This window comes from Harmonia axyridis, chromosome 2 (assembly GCF_914767665.1).
Source record: "Harmonia axyridis chromosome 2, icHarAxyr1.1, whole genome shotgun sequence".
Classification (NCBI taxonomy): Eukaryota; Metazoa; Arthropoda; class Insecta; order Coleoptera; family Coccinellidae; genus Harmonia; species Harmonia axyridis.
Genome location: NC_059502.1, coordinates 57,085,681 through 57,102,134, shown reverse-complemented (window position 1 = coordinate 57,102,134; position 16,454 = coordinate 57,085,681). Strand labels below are relative to the sequence as shown.

The window sequence follows — 16,454 nt, the reverse complement described above, 5'->3', positions numbered from 1 at the left end:
TCTTGATACGGGTCCTCCATGATAACCTTAATTTATGGTATTCGTTTGTCACATTCTTCCGGGACACCCTGTACACCCTAGTTTAAATCGTGTGAATTAATCATCCTGACAATGCTCGTAAACTTGGAAACAATATGACCATTATTCACAAATTGACGACTGGCCTCTTATCGTCAATCTGCCGCAGATTTGAATGTTTCAAAGCCGGTCCCTCCCAAACCACGGTCTCTGGGGAAATTTCAATTAACTGAGTTTATTAAAGCTGCAATGCCCAGAAGAGCCATTATGCGAGATGGAAAGCATGCTTCTATGCATGGTTGAATGGATGCAGAATGGATGATTTTGACGCAATACAGCCCAGTAGAGATATGAATCGTTTGATTCTACCTGTAAGTAGTGAACAATAAATTAAAAGCATAGACACTGGTATGTAAAATATTTTAGGTAGAGGTTATGTTTCGCAGAGGGAAACTGAGAAAAATTACTTGCAGATTTTATTTTTCTTATCGCCGATAAATGCCTATAGTTCGTTGAAATATAAGCCGGAGCAATATAAACAAAATAAATTGCATGGCAACTTTTATATTGTAGTCCAGTCAATATGTGTTTTTCACAGAAAAGTTATGGGGTAGTTTTCATTTCTTCGAATTTATATGTTTTTGGGGTGCTGATTTCGAATCTGACGTTTGACACCAAAATTTCGTGACGGAATGAGTTCTCTATACCACCTTATTTATTTTTGTGTGCCCAACTGAGAGTGAAAAGTTCAAAAATGTGGTCTTAATATTATATATTTTGTTTTATATTATGAACAATGCTGTAGAAAACCCATTACTTAACCCGTTTGAGTGATATTAGGTTAGATTAACACTAATCGTTACCACAAGTGAAAATATAGCAATGTTTAGTGATGATGACTAACTTTGTATCCTAGCAATGACCTTCATTTTATTTCTTTCCAATTATTCCACTGCGTCTTTCATTGTTCTTTCTGATTTCTCCTCGAGTGAAATATCCGTTCAAAAAACAGCAAAAAAGAATTGATCATCATCAACAACGTGATGCATCAATTCGTCAATATAAAATAAAAATAAAACAGGTTCTAGCACCGATTATTGAGGCACATCTACCTAGAGTCATTCTTCTTTAGGTTTCCTTCAAAATTCACCTATATAAGATAAGACCAGAACAGCTCTAGCACTGAAACTCTTATGTCAACAATCTTGTACAAGAGCTGTTTGTAATTGAGTATATTCCAGGTAAAATTATAAATAGTGGAACCATTGCCTATCAGGTACCTGAACTGACCTTTCAATCCCCTAACTCAGGTGTGTAAGAGAAAAATTGATACTTCCTACGTTACATATAAAGTTGGGCTTAATGAAGTAATTTGTAAAAGCTCTCGATAAGATTGGGTCATGTTTTACATATATTGGGGTAAAAATGGTTCAGTTGAGCACAAAAAAACTCAAAGCAGGCATATTTGACGGCCGACGAATATGACAATTAATTTAGGATCCTGCCTTCATGAGTCAATGAATCAAGTTGAATGAGAAGCTTGGACATAATTTGTTGCAGTTCTAGAACATTTTTTAGGCAAACATAAAACCTCAAAACTATGTTGAAATGGTTAACAAGATGCTTAATTTTTTCAAATCCTTACGGTACAATATGAATATTCAAATTAATTATTTACACAGTCACTTAAACCGTTTTCCAGAAAATTTAGGAGACATGAGTGAGGTGAAATCCTTTACCTAGTTCGGTGAATGATTTCACCAAGACATTAGATGTTATGGAGGAAGAATTACAAGGAAGATGGGACATGTACATTGACATTGAGGCAGATTATTGCTGGAGTTTAAAAAGAGGACTTTTCAAAAAACATTCAAGAATGTCGCGGAAAAGAAGCTCTCGAAGTGTTGAGCGCCTATTTGATTTCTTCAATGTTTATTTTTGTTTGTAAGTACGACATAATATTGTATTTTGTATAACTGAAATTATACGGATTTATTTCTCTGAAATTGTATAAGTATCTTAAAAATTTGAGCTCTTAGGTAAGAATGAATACGTTATTTGAAATCAGGACATCAAATTGATATAGAATCAGCTCAGAAAACCTCGACACCAAAACAGCTGTTCCCCTGTGAATCATTCAGGAGAGAGTACGATAGCTTAGCTAACTTAATGAGGGATTCAGAAACCTTTGAGGTAGCTGGCAGGATACAGATCGGTTCCAACTAGCGGTTCTCTATGATTACCACCTGCTGCACAATGACATAGGTTCACAGAGAGGTTCAATGCTGGTCTAGTATGCAATGATGAGGCAAGGGGCTGTACTCTAGGGACCTATACACTTTATCGTGCGAAATGTTTGCTGTTCGAATTTTGATACTCGCAAGCAAAACCGTATATAATAGAAAATGCACAATAAAATGATCTTCCGCCTCTCCCCTTATCTAAATATAACACAGGCCAACACACATTTTGGTGCCTGCGATTTTTTAACTGTTCCTGATTAATTTTTGGATGCAGAATGTAAAAAAGTTCTCAGATTTTGTCTATCAGATCTAGTTTTTGAGATTTTTTGAAAAATTGTGTATATAATTTACGTTATAACTGTTATAATATATAATATTACTATTGACAGTTAAAAAAAACAAAGACACATGGATTTAAGTATTTATTGCAAAAACTTAATTTACATAATTACATTAGTCACTAATCACATAAAAATTTTCTTTTATACGATTTTCTAGAATGGAGTTTGCTAGGGCAGTCTCGCTGAAGGCTCCAGCAGTAGTCCGCTATCATGTGGCTATCCCATCGTCCTTGATAACGATCTTCCATAGTTTTAATATCCTGGTGGAATCTTTCCCCCTGTTCTTCACTACAATCACCTAAGTTTTCTGGAAAACGATCTAGGTGGCTGTGGAGGTAGTGAACTTTTATACTCATGTTACAGCCGAGAATATTAAAATTTGAAAGCATAGTTTCCACTAATTCTACGTAATTCTCTGCTTTATGATTGCCAAGAAAATTTTGTACTACTTGAACAAATGAACTCCAAGCGTTAGATTCAGTCTCGTTCATTGATGTGGTGAATTGTGGATCTTTAACAAGTTGCCCTATTTGAGGACCATCGAATATACCAGCTTTTAGTTTTTCCGTGCTAATACCAGGAAATTTACGTGACAAATACCCAAAACAATTTCCATCTCGATTTAAGGCCTTCACAAATTGCTTCATTAGGCCTAGCTTGATATGCAAGGGCGGAAGTAAGATTTTTTTCTCTTGAAACCAAAGGTTCGTTGATCACGTTTTGTATTCCTTGAATCATGACATCTCTTGAAGGCCAATTTTTGTTAACCCAGTGCTCATTTTTAGCTCTGCTGTCCCAAAGGCACAAAAAACAAGGATATTTTGTATAACCACTCTGCTGTCCAAGGAGGAAGTTAACCATTTTTAAATCAACACAAAATTACCACTGATGTTCTTCGTATTTAATTTTTCTCAAAACTAATGCTATTGTTTCATATTCTTCCTTCATGGTAGTAGAATGACCAATTGGAATTGAGCCATATTTGTTACCGTTATGTAAAAGAACACATTTTAAACTACGTTTTGAACTGTCAATAAAAAGGCGCCAATCATCTGGAGTGTATTCAGGCAAACCCATTTTTTCTAAGAGCCCTTTTATATTGTTACAGAATACCAAGTCATTTTCCTGAGTGAAAAAAGGCAGCAGATCCTTATCTCTTTTACGATAAAATGTAATATTAGTACCTCGACAAAGTAGATTTTTTTTTTTTAATCTGGATGCAAGTAATTCAGCGGATTCCTTTGAGAGATTCAGGTCTCTTATAAGATCGTAACCTGCAACGTGTATCTCAAAAACTAGAGCTGATAGAAAAAATCTGGTGGCATTTTTGGAATCAGCACATTGAAAATATCTAAAATCAGATGTTAGATTTCTGGCACCAAATTTTTTTTCATTTTGTTGGCCTGTGTAATAGAAATAGAGAGAGAAGGGTCACATGGAGGAGTTATGAAGCCTTTGATATTTTCTGCTGGTTTACTCATACTCCAAGCTGCTTTAATCATTTTCTTTTACAATGATAATGCTACCTTTTTGGGCACCAGTGCCTATTTTCATTACAGTAGATGCAATAATCTCTACTGAGCTGCGTTGCAGGTGCATCTACAAACTGCCGGTGTGAAGAAAAGTGAAACGATATGAACAAAACGAGTATGGAACGATATGAAAGGGAAGTACACACGATAGGAACCATACGTGCGGACAAGTCGGGTTGCGTCGCGGCAAGACATTTGGCGGGTACAGATGACCCTGAGCGGCGCTGAAGGAGAAACGGGCCGTTCTCGCCATCATCATGGTGTCGAGGCTGACGCCGTCCTCAAGCCATAGCGACTGCAACCAGGTTATCTCGTTGGAATTCGTGCCATGGTTCCCAGGACTTGGAGTGATCAGATTTGGGCATTGACTACTTTCGTTATTGATATGCGTTGCAGATCTACATAGTCTGCAGTTCTACCTTGATCATATGATGTCCCTCATAATATTCTAGACTTCTAGAGGTACTTTTTCAAAGTTTTCAGTCCTCATTCATTGAAACATCATTGTAATTTCTTCAAATTCAATCCACGTTTGACTTCAATCGCCGCGATATTCGAGAAACGTCAGGTAGTAAAGGGTGTTTTTTTCGAGGTATATAACTTTAAGTTGGCATTACTGTTCAAGATGGCGACCAATTTAACAGCTGTCAAGTGACTTATTCTCAGTTTGGTTTGGCAATTCATCATGAATAGACTCACGCCTGAACAACTCTTGCAAATAGTGCAATTTTATTTCGAAAATAATGGTTCTGTGCGGAATACGTATCGCGCACTACGTCCATTTTATTTTGTTTAGCGATGAAGCGCACTTCTGGTTGAATGGCTACGTCAACAAACAAAACTACCGCATTTGGAGTGAAGCTAATCCTCAAATGTATGTCGAAACACCGTTACATCCAGAAAAACTGACTGTTTGGTGCGCTTTATGGGCTGGTGGAATCATTGGTCCGTACTTCTTCAAAAACGATGATGGCCAGAACGTTACAGTAAATGGTGATCGATATAGAGCCATGATTACTAACTTTTTCATACCTGAATTGAACAACCATGATGTCCAGGAGCTGTGGTTCCAACAATACGGCGCAACATGTCACACAGCTCGTGCCACAATCGATTTATTGAAAGTAACGTTTGGTGACCGCCTAATTTCACGTTTTGGAACTATGAATTGGCCTCCAAGATCTTGTGATTTAACACAGCTAAACTACTTTCTGTGAGGCTATGTAAAGTCATTGGTCTCTGCGGATAAGCCACAAACCCTTAACCATTTGGAAGACAACATTCGCCGTGTTATTGCCGATATGCGGCCACAAATGTTGGAAAAAGTCGAAAATTGGACGTCCAGATTGGACTACATCCGAGCCAGCCAGTTGGCGGTCATATGCCAGAAATCATATTTAAAATGTAATGTCACAAGATTATCTAGCGGATAAATAAAATTCATGTCAATCGAATAATCCATCGTTTTTTTATTGCAATTTAATGTTCTATAGCTCTAAAAAAAACACCCATTACTTAATAACAAATTATATGCTTTTCACGAAGTCACGAGTTGTCAGAATTCTAAGAAAAATGAAGATTCAATTTTTGCTCCCTTAATAATTTATTAACGGAAAACTGTCTCATCGATATTTGAAAACTATGATTACATGAGCCCATTAATTAAAGGGTGAGTTCGAACAAAAAACGGCATTGCATGTCAATATTTCAATACCGGGAATTATAAATGCTCTACTTCTACTATTGTGGAAGATCTCTAATCTGTATTTTTCAGCGGACTCTTGTGGCGTAACTGAGAGACTATTTCAACGACAATATTTTCAAACCTTTCTTCTGAGCTCTTACTTTGAGACTTTTTATTGTTGAGTGGGAAACAAGTTATTTCCCTGAGTTCGCTTTCATCGAATTGAAAGTATCATTTGATGAGTTGAAGACAATTTTTTCATCTAGGGATTATAACCGTATTCTGGATTGAGGGAGTCTGTAATGTCGCCGTATACTGTGCAATATTCGGCAGAATGGAGCCGCCCGGAATGTAGGTTTGATAAATGCATTCAGGAAGATATTCAACGTTATTCTAGAATCTAGAGAGTACTTATGGTCCGGTGTAACAGTACAACAATAAAAAAAAGCTCCGTGAACGATATCAAATAATGAGTGTTCAATTTCAATGTCGAAGCGGGGATGGTGATAGCAGCTGCCTGCGCTTGCGATGCGGCTTGAATATTAGTTGCCCTCCAACCGTGGGATGGATTACGACAATTTCACTTCATTGTATTCGAGGTATTTATTCGCAACAATGAATGCCACAAATATTTTCTTCTGTGAAAATGAGTATTTAGGTTCTTTGTCACCATAAATGATTCGAAAATAGAATAAATTCTACGAAAGAAAGTAATATAATAAAAACATTGTATTTCCAACTTTTGATTCGAAAATAAAATTAAACGAAAGTAAGAAAAATATGTCTTGCTTTCGTAAAATTTATTTCATTTTCAAATCTGTTTTGGCGATAAAAAACCTGAGTACCCATCTTTACAGAGGAAAATATTGGAGTCATTCATTGTTGCAAATAAGTTACTCGTCTATAATGAAATAAAATTGTAGCTGGCTAGCGCAGCCAGAAACTGTTACTATCAACTATCCCCACTTCGACATTGAAAGAGAACACTCGTTTATTCGATATCGTATCACGCAGCTGTTTTGATTGTTGCACTGTTCAAATGAACTATGAGTACTCTCTGAAATAACGTTGTCTATCCCATCTTTCTGAATACATTTACCAAACCTATATATAGACCATTCATTGGCAGACTCATTAAACTCATTAAACTCTCCACTACGGAAATGTAGTGAAGATTTATAAGGCTGGTACCACTGTGGTGCTTCACTGATGATTTCTTTGGTGGTTTAGGCATAAAAACACAGATTGCTAATCGACGTTTTTGTGACCTTGAATCGAGTCTATCCGTGTTTATAAATTAATCTGAGGTGCTCACTGGAGTGCGAATCAGATTGCAGGATCGATTCTTGCGACCAATCACAGAGATAGTTTCATATGAAAGGAGGATTTTGGGTTTCGAAGTCGTTATATTATTATTGAAATTGTCACGTGATTAAGAATTATTACGAATGGTTTTATTATTTCGTATCTGCTTGATTTAATTGATTAGTAAAATGAAAAGAGTACGCTTTCATGGCATTTTAAACGAATATCACATAAATCTGATAATTTAAATCTACCGCAGTTAGCTAAATGAATCTGCAGGAATAAAACATTTTGGATGTTTTGTATATTATCAAGACTGAGAGAGTTTATGAAAACAAGGAGTACCTTGCCACAGAACGTGACGACCTCTTTATAATTTTCTATGAAAAGTTCATCAATGCCCAAATCCTCTACTCGAGTCACAAGACATGTACTGAACTTTCAGCTTACCTATTTCACTGTTCGGTGATGAACACACCAAGTGAAAGCATAAATGTTAATGGCTAATGATGTATCGAACAGGGATTGTGCTGGCAAAGCCACATCGAAGTGTATTCCATGTATGAGATGCAGAATGACAATGAACATTAATAATATTCGGGATAAAACATCTTTACCTTTGGATGCTGATCCAAAGGCTGATTTGAAAAACTTGAGAACATTTTTAAATGACATAACAGATGTTTTTCCCAAAATTAGGCAATTTTTCTGCTTCATGAGAGAAGTATCGAAATTCAGAATATTTTATTCGTTGGAGAATAATTCTATTGAAAGTAAAGTGTTCCGACCTTTAAATTTCAATTCGCAAGTTGATTAGAACTGCATTTCTGCAATTGTAACTTTTATTTTTCACTACCATTAAATTTTGAATGACCAAAATATGATCAACTTCTAAAAGTACCAGGAATGGAAGACGATTAGTACTTTTAATGGGTTGTGGAAAAGGCTATTTGGCTAAAGATATAGAAAATACTGTCCTGTTGACGGTATAGTCTTAATGATAGATAATAGTTTGTAGAAGGACTATTTAGGCTATTTTCATTATATAATAATGAAAAAAGGAATTAGCCCTAATAATCCTTCCACAAATACTGTTCTATTCATAGACATTATCATAGATTAAAACTTCAAGAACGATTTACATCAATTTGATAAAACAAAGTTATTTAATATACAATAAAAGGTCTGAATATTCGTCTGATACATGCGATAAGAATTGAACTAGATTGGGCTTTACGATGAATGACAATTTGAAGTTTACATGTGAATTTTGTTCTTTGTGTTTTATGTTTTGCTGCAAATACCAATATTTTGTACAATAATATCTGTTACTAATTAAAGAGTCGTTATAGACTAATTTTCTCTACAGAAAGGGTTAGGTACAGTCCAACGACCTACGTCTAATTGGCTGATACTATTTCTCCAATATTTTTAAGTTTCAATGACGTACTGTATAATTTTTGTATGTATCATATATACAGGGTGTTTCAAATTAAGTCGGCACCATTGCTAACTCCGTTATTATTGATGCTACGATGTCGGTTAAATGGGCAAACTAGTAGCATTTTTAGTGGTCTTCTCGATGCCGAAAACAAACAAAAAATTGACAGTCACGTTGTCATAATATTTCATAAAGTGATATTTTTTTCAATGGAACACCCGATATTTTTTCATGCATTTCGATTCATAATAACATTCTCAACAGCAAAGCTCATTTGACTTTTTTTCGTGAAGGTGAAAATAAGACAGTTGTATTAATAGGAAACATTTATAACAAACTGTTTTGATAAAGCTCTATACAATATCGAGTAAATGGTCAAAAACACCGCCTTCTTGTTGAACATATATTTGGCCCTTCTATTGACACTATTGGTTCACAAAATGAATGCGGCTAGCGGGATGGCTTTAAGATGGAAATTATCGTTTTGTCTATTAATACCAAATAGCTTAGTGGTGTCAATTGAGTGTTGTGACATGATGTTCACGGATTTCACGAGTTCACATCCTAGCATTCCTAGCGCACTTTTTTCTTTTTAATGTCTTATTTTGCTATTAGTAACAGAATATTGTCATTCGTTAAGTACAAAAAATGTTTGTTTGGACAATCATGAGGTTTATTCGCCAAAACAAATAAATTTTTTGTACTAGTGAAAGAAATAAATATTTCAAAATAAGTCGCTCATTTTCCACTTAAGGAAGAAAGGTGATATGAGCTTTGTTGTTAAGAATGTTATTACGAATCGAAATGCATGAAAAATATAGGGTGTTCCATTGAAAACAATTTCATTTCATTAAATATTATGAAAACGCGACTGTCAATTTTTTTATTGTTTTCGGCATCGAGAAGACCACTAAAAATGCAACTAGTTTTTCCGTTTAACTGACATCGTAGCATCAATAATAACGGAGTTAGCAATAGTGCCGACTTAATTTGAAACACCCTGTATATGATGATGATACATATGATATCCATATGATATAGGGGCATGTAGAATTTATGTTTGAAACTTTTCGTTTATATCCGTTGCCACAAATATAATCCAGCATATTATATTCTGAAAGGAACCTTTCTTACAAAATTGTTCACTTTGCTTCGGGAAGAACTCACACCACAATAAGTATTCCCTTGGTTATAGAAAAAAGGACCGAAAGTTCTCGCTATTACGTCAGAACATTTTCGCCCATGAAGCAGAAAAATCGGAAATGAAAACGTCGCAAACAAGAAATCCCAACACCCTGAGGCAATTAAAGCTATCATAGCGGAAAGGACTTACTTGAAGGGACGCGTAGCTGTGTTTTTTTGGAAACCTGAATCCCTTGTCATTATGTTCGTTCACGTGCCTGTGCCTCAATAGGAGAGTCCGCATCAGCTTAGCCTTGTTTTCCTCCCGGATCAGATCCTCCCTGTATAGTTCTTCCGTGACACGATACGCTATGGCTGGAAGATCCCTTTCCTCCATGTCCAGAAGAACAAGTCCTGGAATAAAAGAGAAATTTCAAGATGAAAACCTGGGAATGAAAGGGTTTCCAATAAGAGGCTTCATTTTGAATAGCCCGCTATCTGGACAGTTGTCATCTTTTGACATTTGACAAGTAACTTTTATCAAGAATGGAATGAAACACGATTCAACTATGCATTGAAATTGTTAAAATTCATTACAAAATGGTTAACATTTTGAAGTCATAGTTTTGGGTCTTCGTGACTTGATAAGAATTGGCCACTGAAATCTTGTGATTTAACACTTTTAGACTTTTTTCTTTGCGACCACGTGAAAGATAAGGTCTTTGCCAATGCCCGACAATCGATTCAAGACAACGTATTTCGCATAAAGACAAGTAGGTATACATGTATAAACTATATTGCATCAAACTTGAAATTGAGAAATATTGGAATTATGCTAATTTTGTAATGTACAAGTGAATGGAATGAATAAAACTACTTTGCAATGTTTCCCTTTGCATTTGGTCAAATTTTCGAAGAGGAAAGGTTGCTTTTACACGTCAATATGCATTGAGCAATTCTTGGACATGAGCACGAACCTATTTTGCAACTTTTCTTTCGTCTTTTTTAGTTGAAATTTTTTAATCTAAATGATTTTCGTTGAACGTATCCTATTTAAAGATTGAAAAGTTGCAAAATAGTTTGGTCTTGTAGAATTCTAGTAGTAGCAAAATTTCAGTAATGAATTTGTTTCGCTCGAATATATGATGGACTTTCATGAATTTATTTATAAATATAATTATATTTTTATGGAAGGACTTACCATCTTCGAGGCATTTCCTCAGATTGAGTAGAGAATGAAAACTGAGAGAAGCAACGTGTGGTTTTCCCCATCGATCGATGCCTTCTTCTACATCTTCTTCATACTTGATCCAACGGGCTTTTTCCTTCCATTCGTTTTCTTCTACTGATGTATGTAGTTCGTCCAATTCAACGAAGAGCTGAAGAAATAATTAAATTTTTAGACTTGGTTAGATCTACATCAACCAACATATACATATAATATTTAATAATAATAACAGCTCTATTGAAAAGGAAAATATGTCAATTTGGCTTTATAATTATAACCCATCTTTAACGGAAACATACAAAAAATTGCATAGAAAATGCCCAGACAAGATGATCATGAATCTCAATTAAAACATACTAGAAAGTTTTCAAATAAGAGGGTTCGTTTTGATATAAATGATGAGCCAATGGATGTTGATTTCATTATAAAGAGGAACGCATGCCATTAAGGATGAAAAACGATATCAGCCAAATGTCTGCCACATTTTAGGTTGCAGCACCATATCTTTTTAGTCTGATTTTCCATGACTAATTCGCACATTTTCGGCTGTATGATCTTGATAACTTCACGAATCCAATCTTTAAGTCCTCGAATCGATTGTGGGACATTGGCATAGATCTCATCTTTCCTATTGCCCCAAACAGGTGTTAAATCACGAGATTTCGGTGGTCAAATGTGATCAACTCTTCGAAAAATAACACAGCTAGGAAACATAGCTCAGTAGCGAAATCCATTCCCCATAGCAGTTGCACCAGCCTCATTTTCGAAAAAGTTAGATCCACAAGACGAAGAATATACAATTACACGTTGTCGATTGAAAGGCTTTTCAACAATCATTTCTGAATTTTTCTATCCCCAAATGGGAAATTTATGTTTATTTACGTAGCCTCCAAATTGAAAATGTGCCTCATCCCTAAAAATAATTTTTCGATAAGAATTCGGATGATTTTGTTGCATTTCAAGGACTCAATCAGCGAAGATACTTGTGTTCTTGTGTTAACTGAACTTCAGAAGCCTTAAGACCTGAGTCTATATACAATGGTGTAATGTTGTTTGTGGTAAGGCGAATTCTCACGATCTGAACTTGGTTTTTGTGAACACAACGGGTCAGTTGTTCTTGAGCGACACATACGGTTACGATTCTTTACATCTCTAGCTTGTTCAAACAGCTCAAACTTTTCCACTAGTTTCCCTTTGGCCGGCTGTGAAGGTGCTTCATGATGATCCAAAAGTGCTTTAGTTTTGCGAACTGTGAAATTTTCATAATTTTTCTAGTGAATTCTGACAATTTCAATGCATTTTAGAAGCAATTTCCATTTTAATAATCGCGTTGTATTTACTTGTCAAATATCAAAAGATAACAGCTACAAAAGCGACACCTACTTAGATAGTGGGCTATTTGAAAAGAAAGTTTTTATTGAAAGCTTTCATAAAGAAGAAATCATTCGGATATTTCTGCTCTATTTGGTATAATAGCTACCCCTACTTCTTTATGGAAATAAATTATTATGCAATTGGAAAATGCAATATATATTCGTCTTAATCGCAATGCGGATTTAACATGGAACCAATAAATTATGTTAAGAAGTAAAAAATGGAAGCACGAGAACTGGGTGATTTGCCATAGCCTAGTGGTGAATGTAGGTCATCCAGGCCTTTCAGAAAAGTAGCTTTCGGAGATACAGGGTCATTCATGAAAATTGGCCTAAATTTCTGATTTTGTTTTAACATAGTGGGTTTGTTCACCTCATACAACCCTTCAAATTGTTAAATGTAATTTTACTATTTTCAGGGCAGTACTCAGATTATTGAGTTTTTTCCTCTATATTTCGAAATCTATGATTTTACGAGTTCTAAATCGATGAAGATTTCGCCTTGAAAAAATACATAATTCAGTTTGCTCAATTCAATTTCCACTTTGAATGGCACACTTTTCTCAGAAGGGTAGCAAACGTAGGAATTAAACTTTTTTGAAATACGGTCCTGCTTTTATTGCTTGCATGATGATATTTGATAAGCTGAGATTTTGAATTTAAAGCTTTCTATTCAACTTTTCTTCATTCTGAAACCCTCAGCATCTACTCAATTATAAAACCCTGAATTCTTTCAAAACTAGAAATTAGATTTGAAACAAAATAATGAACAAGTGAGTTTATTTGCTTTACAGCAAAAATAAGTGTTGAAAATTAATTTGTTGAACCACTCATGTTACACCGAGTGTTGTACCCTGTACATATTTACATGAATAGTTTATGGTACTAAATTGGACTTATTAATCTTCCGTGATTTTTTTTTATCCTTTTTGCCAACTATTTATTGATCTGAATATTCCTGATTCTGGATAAATAATTCGAAATAATTGTCACTGAAGCCGAAAAAAGGGTCGAAATGAAATTCATTTCTGAAAAATCATATTTTCAGTTGCCACCAATGGCGTCATGGTTCCTTCTACTCCCTATTTTTACGCCAGTTAAATCCGAAAATTTATGAATTTTTCGCATTGCCATTCAATTTTGAGTAAAAAGTGTATACTTGTTTGAATCCGAAAAAATAACCGTCTTCAAGATAATTGAGTTTTCATAAAAACAAACATACTAGTAATGAAAAATTTGTTCAGCAAAAATTGATTTCACAATCCCAAATACTAGCCCAAAAAAAAACTTCCCCATTCATTTCACCACCAAAGCTGCTTTCTTCAGAGGTACATCGTAATGAAATCCTTCAATGGGTAATCAGTCTATTTTGAAAAAGAGAATAAGTTGCCACACTTGCATAAAAGTGTCATGGAAATTTATTGAAAATAAAAAGAAGACTTGAGAAGTTATTTATACAACTATTCTTTCAGAATCGTTCTTACCTTCAAATTTAACTGTTTTTTTTTTAACCTCTGCAAGAAAACAACTTTGTGATAAAATGCATGTGGAAGTGTCATTATTTTTTTGTTGTTGAATATCCAGTTGTTATTTGGACCAGTATCTAATTGGGATTGTTAAATTAATATCTCCTCAGGGCCGTCGCTAGGGGGTAGGCAAAATTCAAGGGCGGCATTTCAAGATTGATCAACAAAAATCACAGGTGTAGAAATTCAAAGTACCGAATGAGAATTCATTCGGTCAGCAACAACAGGAAGGAATACCGACAAATTTAAATAACATCAAAAACCATAAAAGGTCCGCATTATACATTATACTCATAAATATCCAGATGTGGAGTGATCCCCTCATAGTGCTGTTTACGAGTTATTGACGCTAAAAAACAAATGCACTCATCAGGATTGTCGGCGTTCCCTTTACGTTGCCGAATTTTATGGCCACTTGGGATTCTGGATTATATTCTTTTCAATTCCATAATCGCAATGTTGATTTCTCAGAATGGAATGCAAAATATAAGAAAACGATTCCATTTCATCACTTCCAACTGATACTTCTCAAGAAATATAAGAAGTTCTATTATTTCAAACGACATTCCATTATTTTTTTATATTTTTCATATTTTTATCAAATTGACTAGTGTTGGGCGTGGGCGCTTTCGAATTAGATAATGGTTCATCAGCATCATCCGATTGTTTTACTCGATAATCTTAAACAAAAAAAAAATAAATTTCAAGCTTTTTCTAGAATCGAAACTGAGCTGGGAACCTGAAACTGCAGGGCCTACTCTAGAGGGGTGGCAAATAATGGGAATTTTTTTTTTATTTAAAAGAATTTCACTGATGATTTTTTTTTATCAAATTTACTAATCTTTAAGATCTTAGTATTGTGAATACATATTCATCATATCGAAGAAAAAAAAAACAAGGATCTAAAACTGAACTCAATTCATATATTTTATCATTTATTCATTAGAATTCAGTTGAGCACGTTTATTGTTTATTACATTCCACTTATCCCAAATCATCTATTGGATTGAAAATTGAATCCCAAAAAAATAGAACGGTAGAAAAGCTTGAGCAGGCGCTGGACCTCGATTATACAATATTAATGCAGAATTAGCTTTTGTTAGGGCGGCAAAATGGGTCTCTGCCTAGGGCGGCAGTTTGGCTAGCGACGGCCCAGTATAGTGTATCTCCTGAACAAATTTTTCATTACTAGTAGGTATGTTTGTATTCATAAAAGCGCAATTATATTGAAAACGGTTAGTTTTTTCGGTAAAAACAAGTGCACAAGTTTTTTTTTACAAAATTGAATGGGGAATGCGAAACAAACTTAATTTCTCTGATTTTACCAGCGGCATAGAAAATAGGTGGGGAAAGGGACCATGACACCTTTCTTGTGAGCCACTGGTGTCAATTGAAAAGGTGATTTTTATTCAAAATGAAGCATTAAATACAAACATAATTTCAAATTTAATTGAAACATTTTGAAGCTATGAATAAAAATTAATTTCAATATTTCATATTCAACACCCTCTTTCTCTGCAATAAAACTATATTCTACAAAATAAATATTAGGAGAGTCTTATTTAATTCTCAAAGGGAATATGTTTCAATCTGACATTATAGTTTCGAGACATCCTCTGTAATTTGTCGAGTCAACGAAGTTAAATAAACCTTTGAAGTTATCAAATGTTTCACCAACAAGTACAGCAGCGACTAATCAACATATCATCAATCGTGTGCTTTAGCACCGAATGCAAACTTGGTTAGCGAATGATTTATAACCCGAGGGATGAGGGAATGCGGAATGAACTCCCGGAACCTGTCACGATAATATTACTACCCTTATCTTGCATGTATAGCTGCTCCAACCCAAATATAGTTACCAGTATAAAAAACGTTTTAGCCAAAATTCAGAGAACATTTTATGTTGTACAATCTTTATGATAAAGACGTTGAGAGCAGGTATGTGCTCATTAGTGAATAATTTTACACACTATAAATCCTAAATCACTTATTTGATTAACATTCAAGATGAAAATGATGAAACTGTAAGTACACTAGGTAGATCTAGTGACCTGGTAGATGTAGATTGTAAAGGTAAAAATGATCTCTGTTCTCAACAAGTAAAGTTCTTACTCTTCTATGAAATGGATATTCAAATCATCATTGAATAATTTATTGATTATATCAATCAAAAGATTAAATTGAATTATCGAAAATTGTTATGTATTTCAATAATGAATTGATAATTCGTATATCCATAAGAGAAAGAAAGAAGAAAGATATGGCTTTACTTGTAAAGATCAGAGATCGCTACTTCAGTCAAATTTGCCAAGGTGGCGTTCCTTTCAGTTAGTCTACGATGTTCTCAACTGAAAGCTAGTGACATGAATTTTACAGAGTTGGAGTTTGTGAGATATGACATTTTGAGTAAAGCAAATTTTGTTAGTTCGAAAAAATGGAGTAAAAAGGAAATTTGTGTGTCGAGACTCTGCAAAATCTGAAAATCAACCGTTGAGATTAAGATTCAATTAAGGGGGTTCCTTTTCACTGCGACCTTATGGTCTATTGTGTCCCTCATCAGAGCTAATCTCGCCATAACGTGATCTACAACTCGCCTTCCAGTTCTAGAGTTCTAAGGAATTCCAGTATCTGGGATAGC

At 34.8% G+C, this 16,454-nt stretch overlaps 1 protein-coding gene across 6 annotated transcripts in view; it reads right to left on the bottom strand.

Annotated features, from left to right (window-relative positions):
* LOC123673903 (anion exchange protein 2) overlaps nt 1-16,454 on the bottom strand; it is a 171,495-nt gene that overhangs the window by 54,889 nt on the left and 100,152 nt on the right. For 5 of the 6 annotated variants that reach the window (XM_045608660.1, XM_045608661.1, XM_045608664.1 and 2 more), the window contains 3 exons: nt 10,888-11,065; nt 9,898-10,100; nt 4,295-4,429 (listed from right to left, as the gene is read on the bottom strand). In XM_045608660.1, the coding sequence (XP_045464616.1) occupies nt 4,295-4,429; nt 9,898-10,100; nt 10,888-11,065 (516 nt within the window). The remainder of the gene's footprint in view (nt 1-4,294; nt 4,430-9,897; nt 10,101-10,887; nt 11,066-16,454) is intronic. The other variant, XM_045608665.1, reaches the window with a different exon arrangement.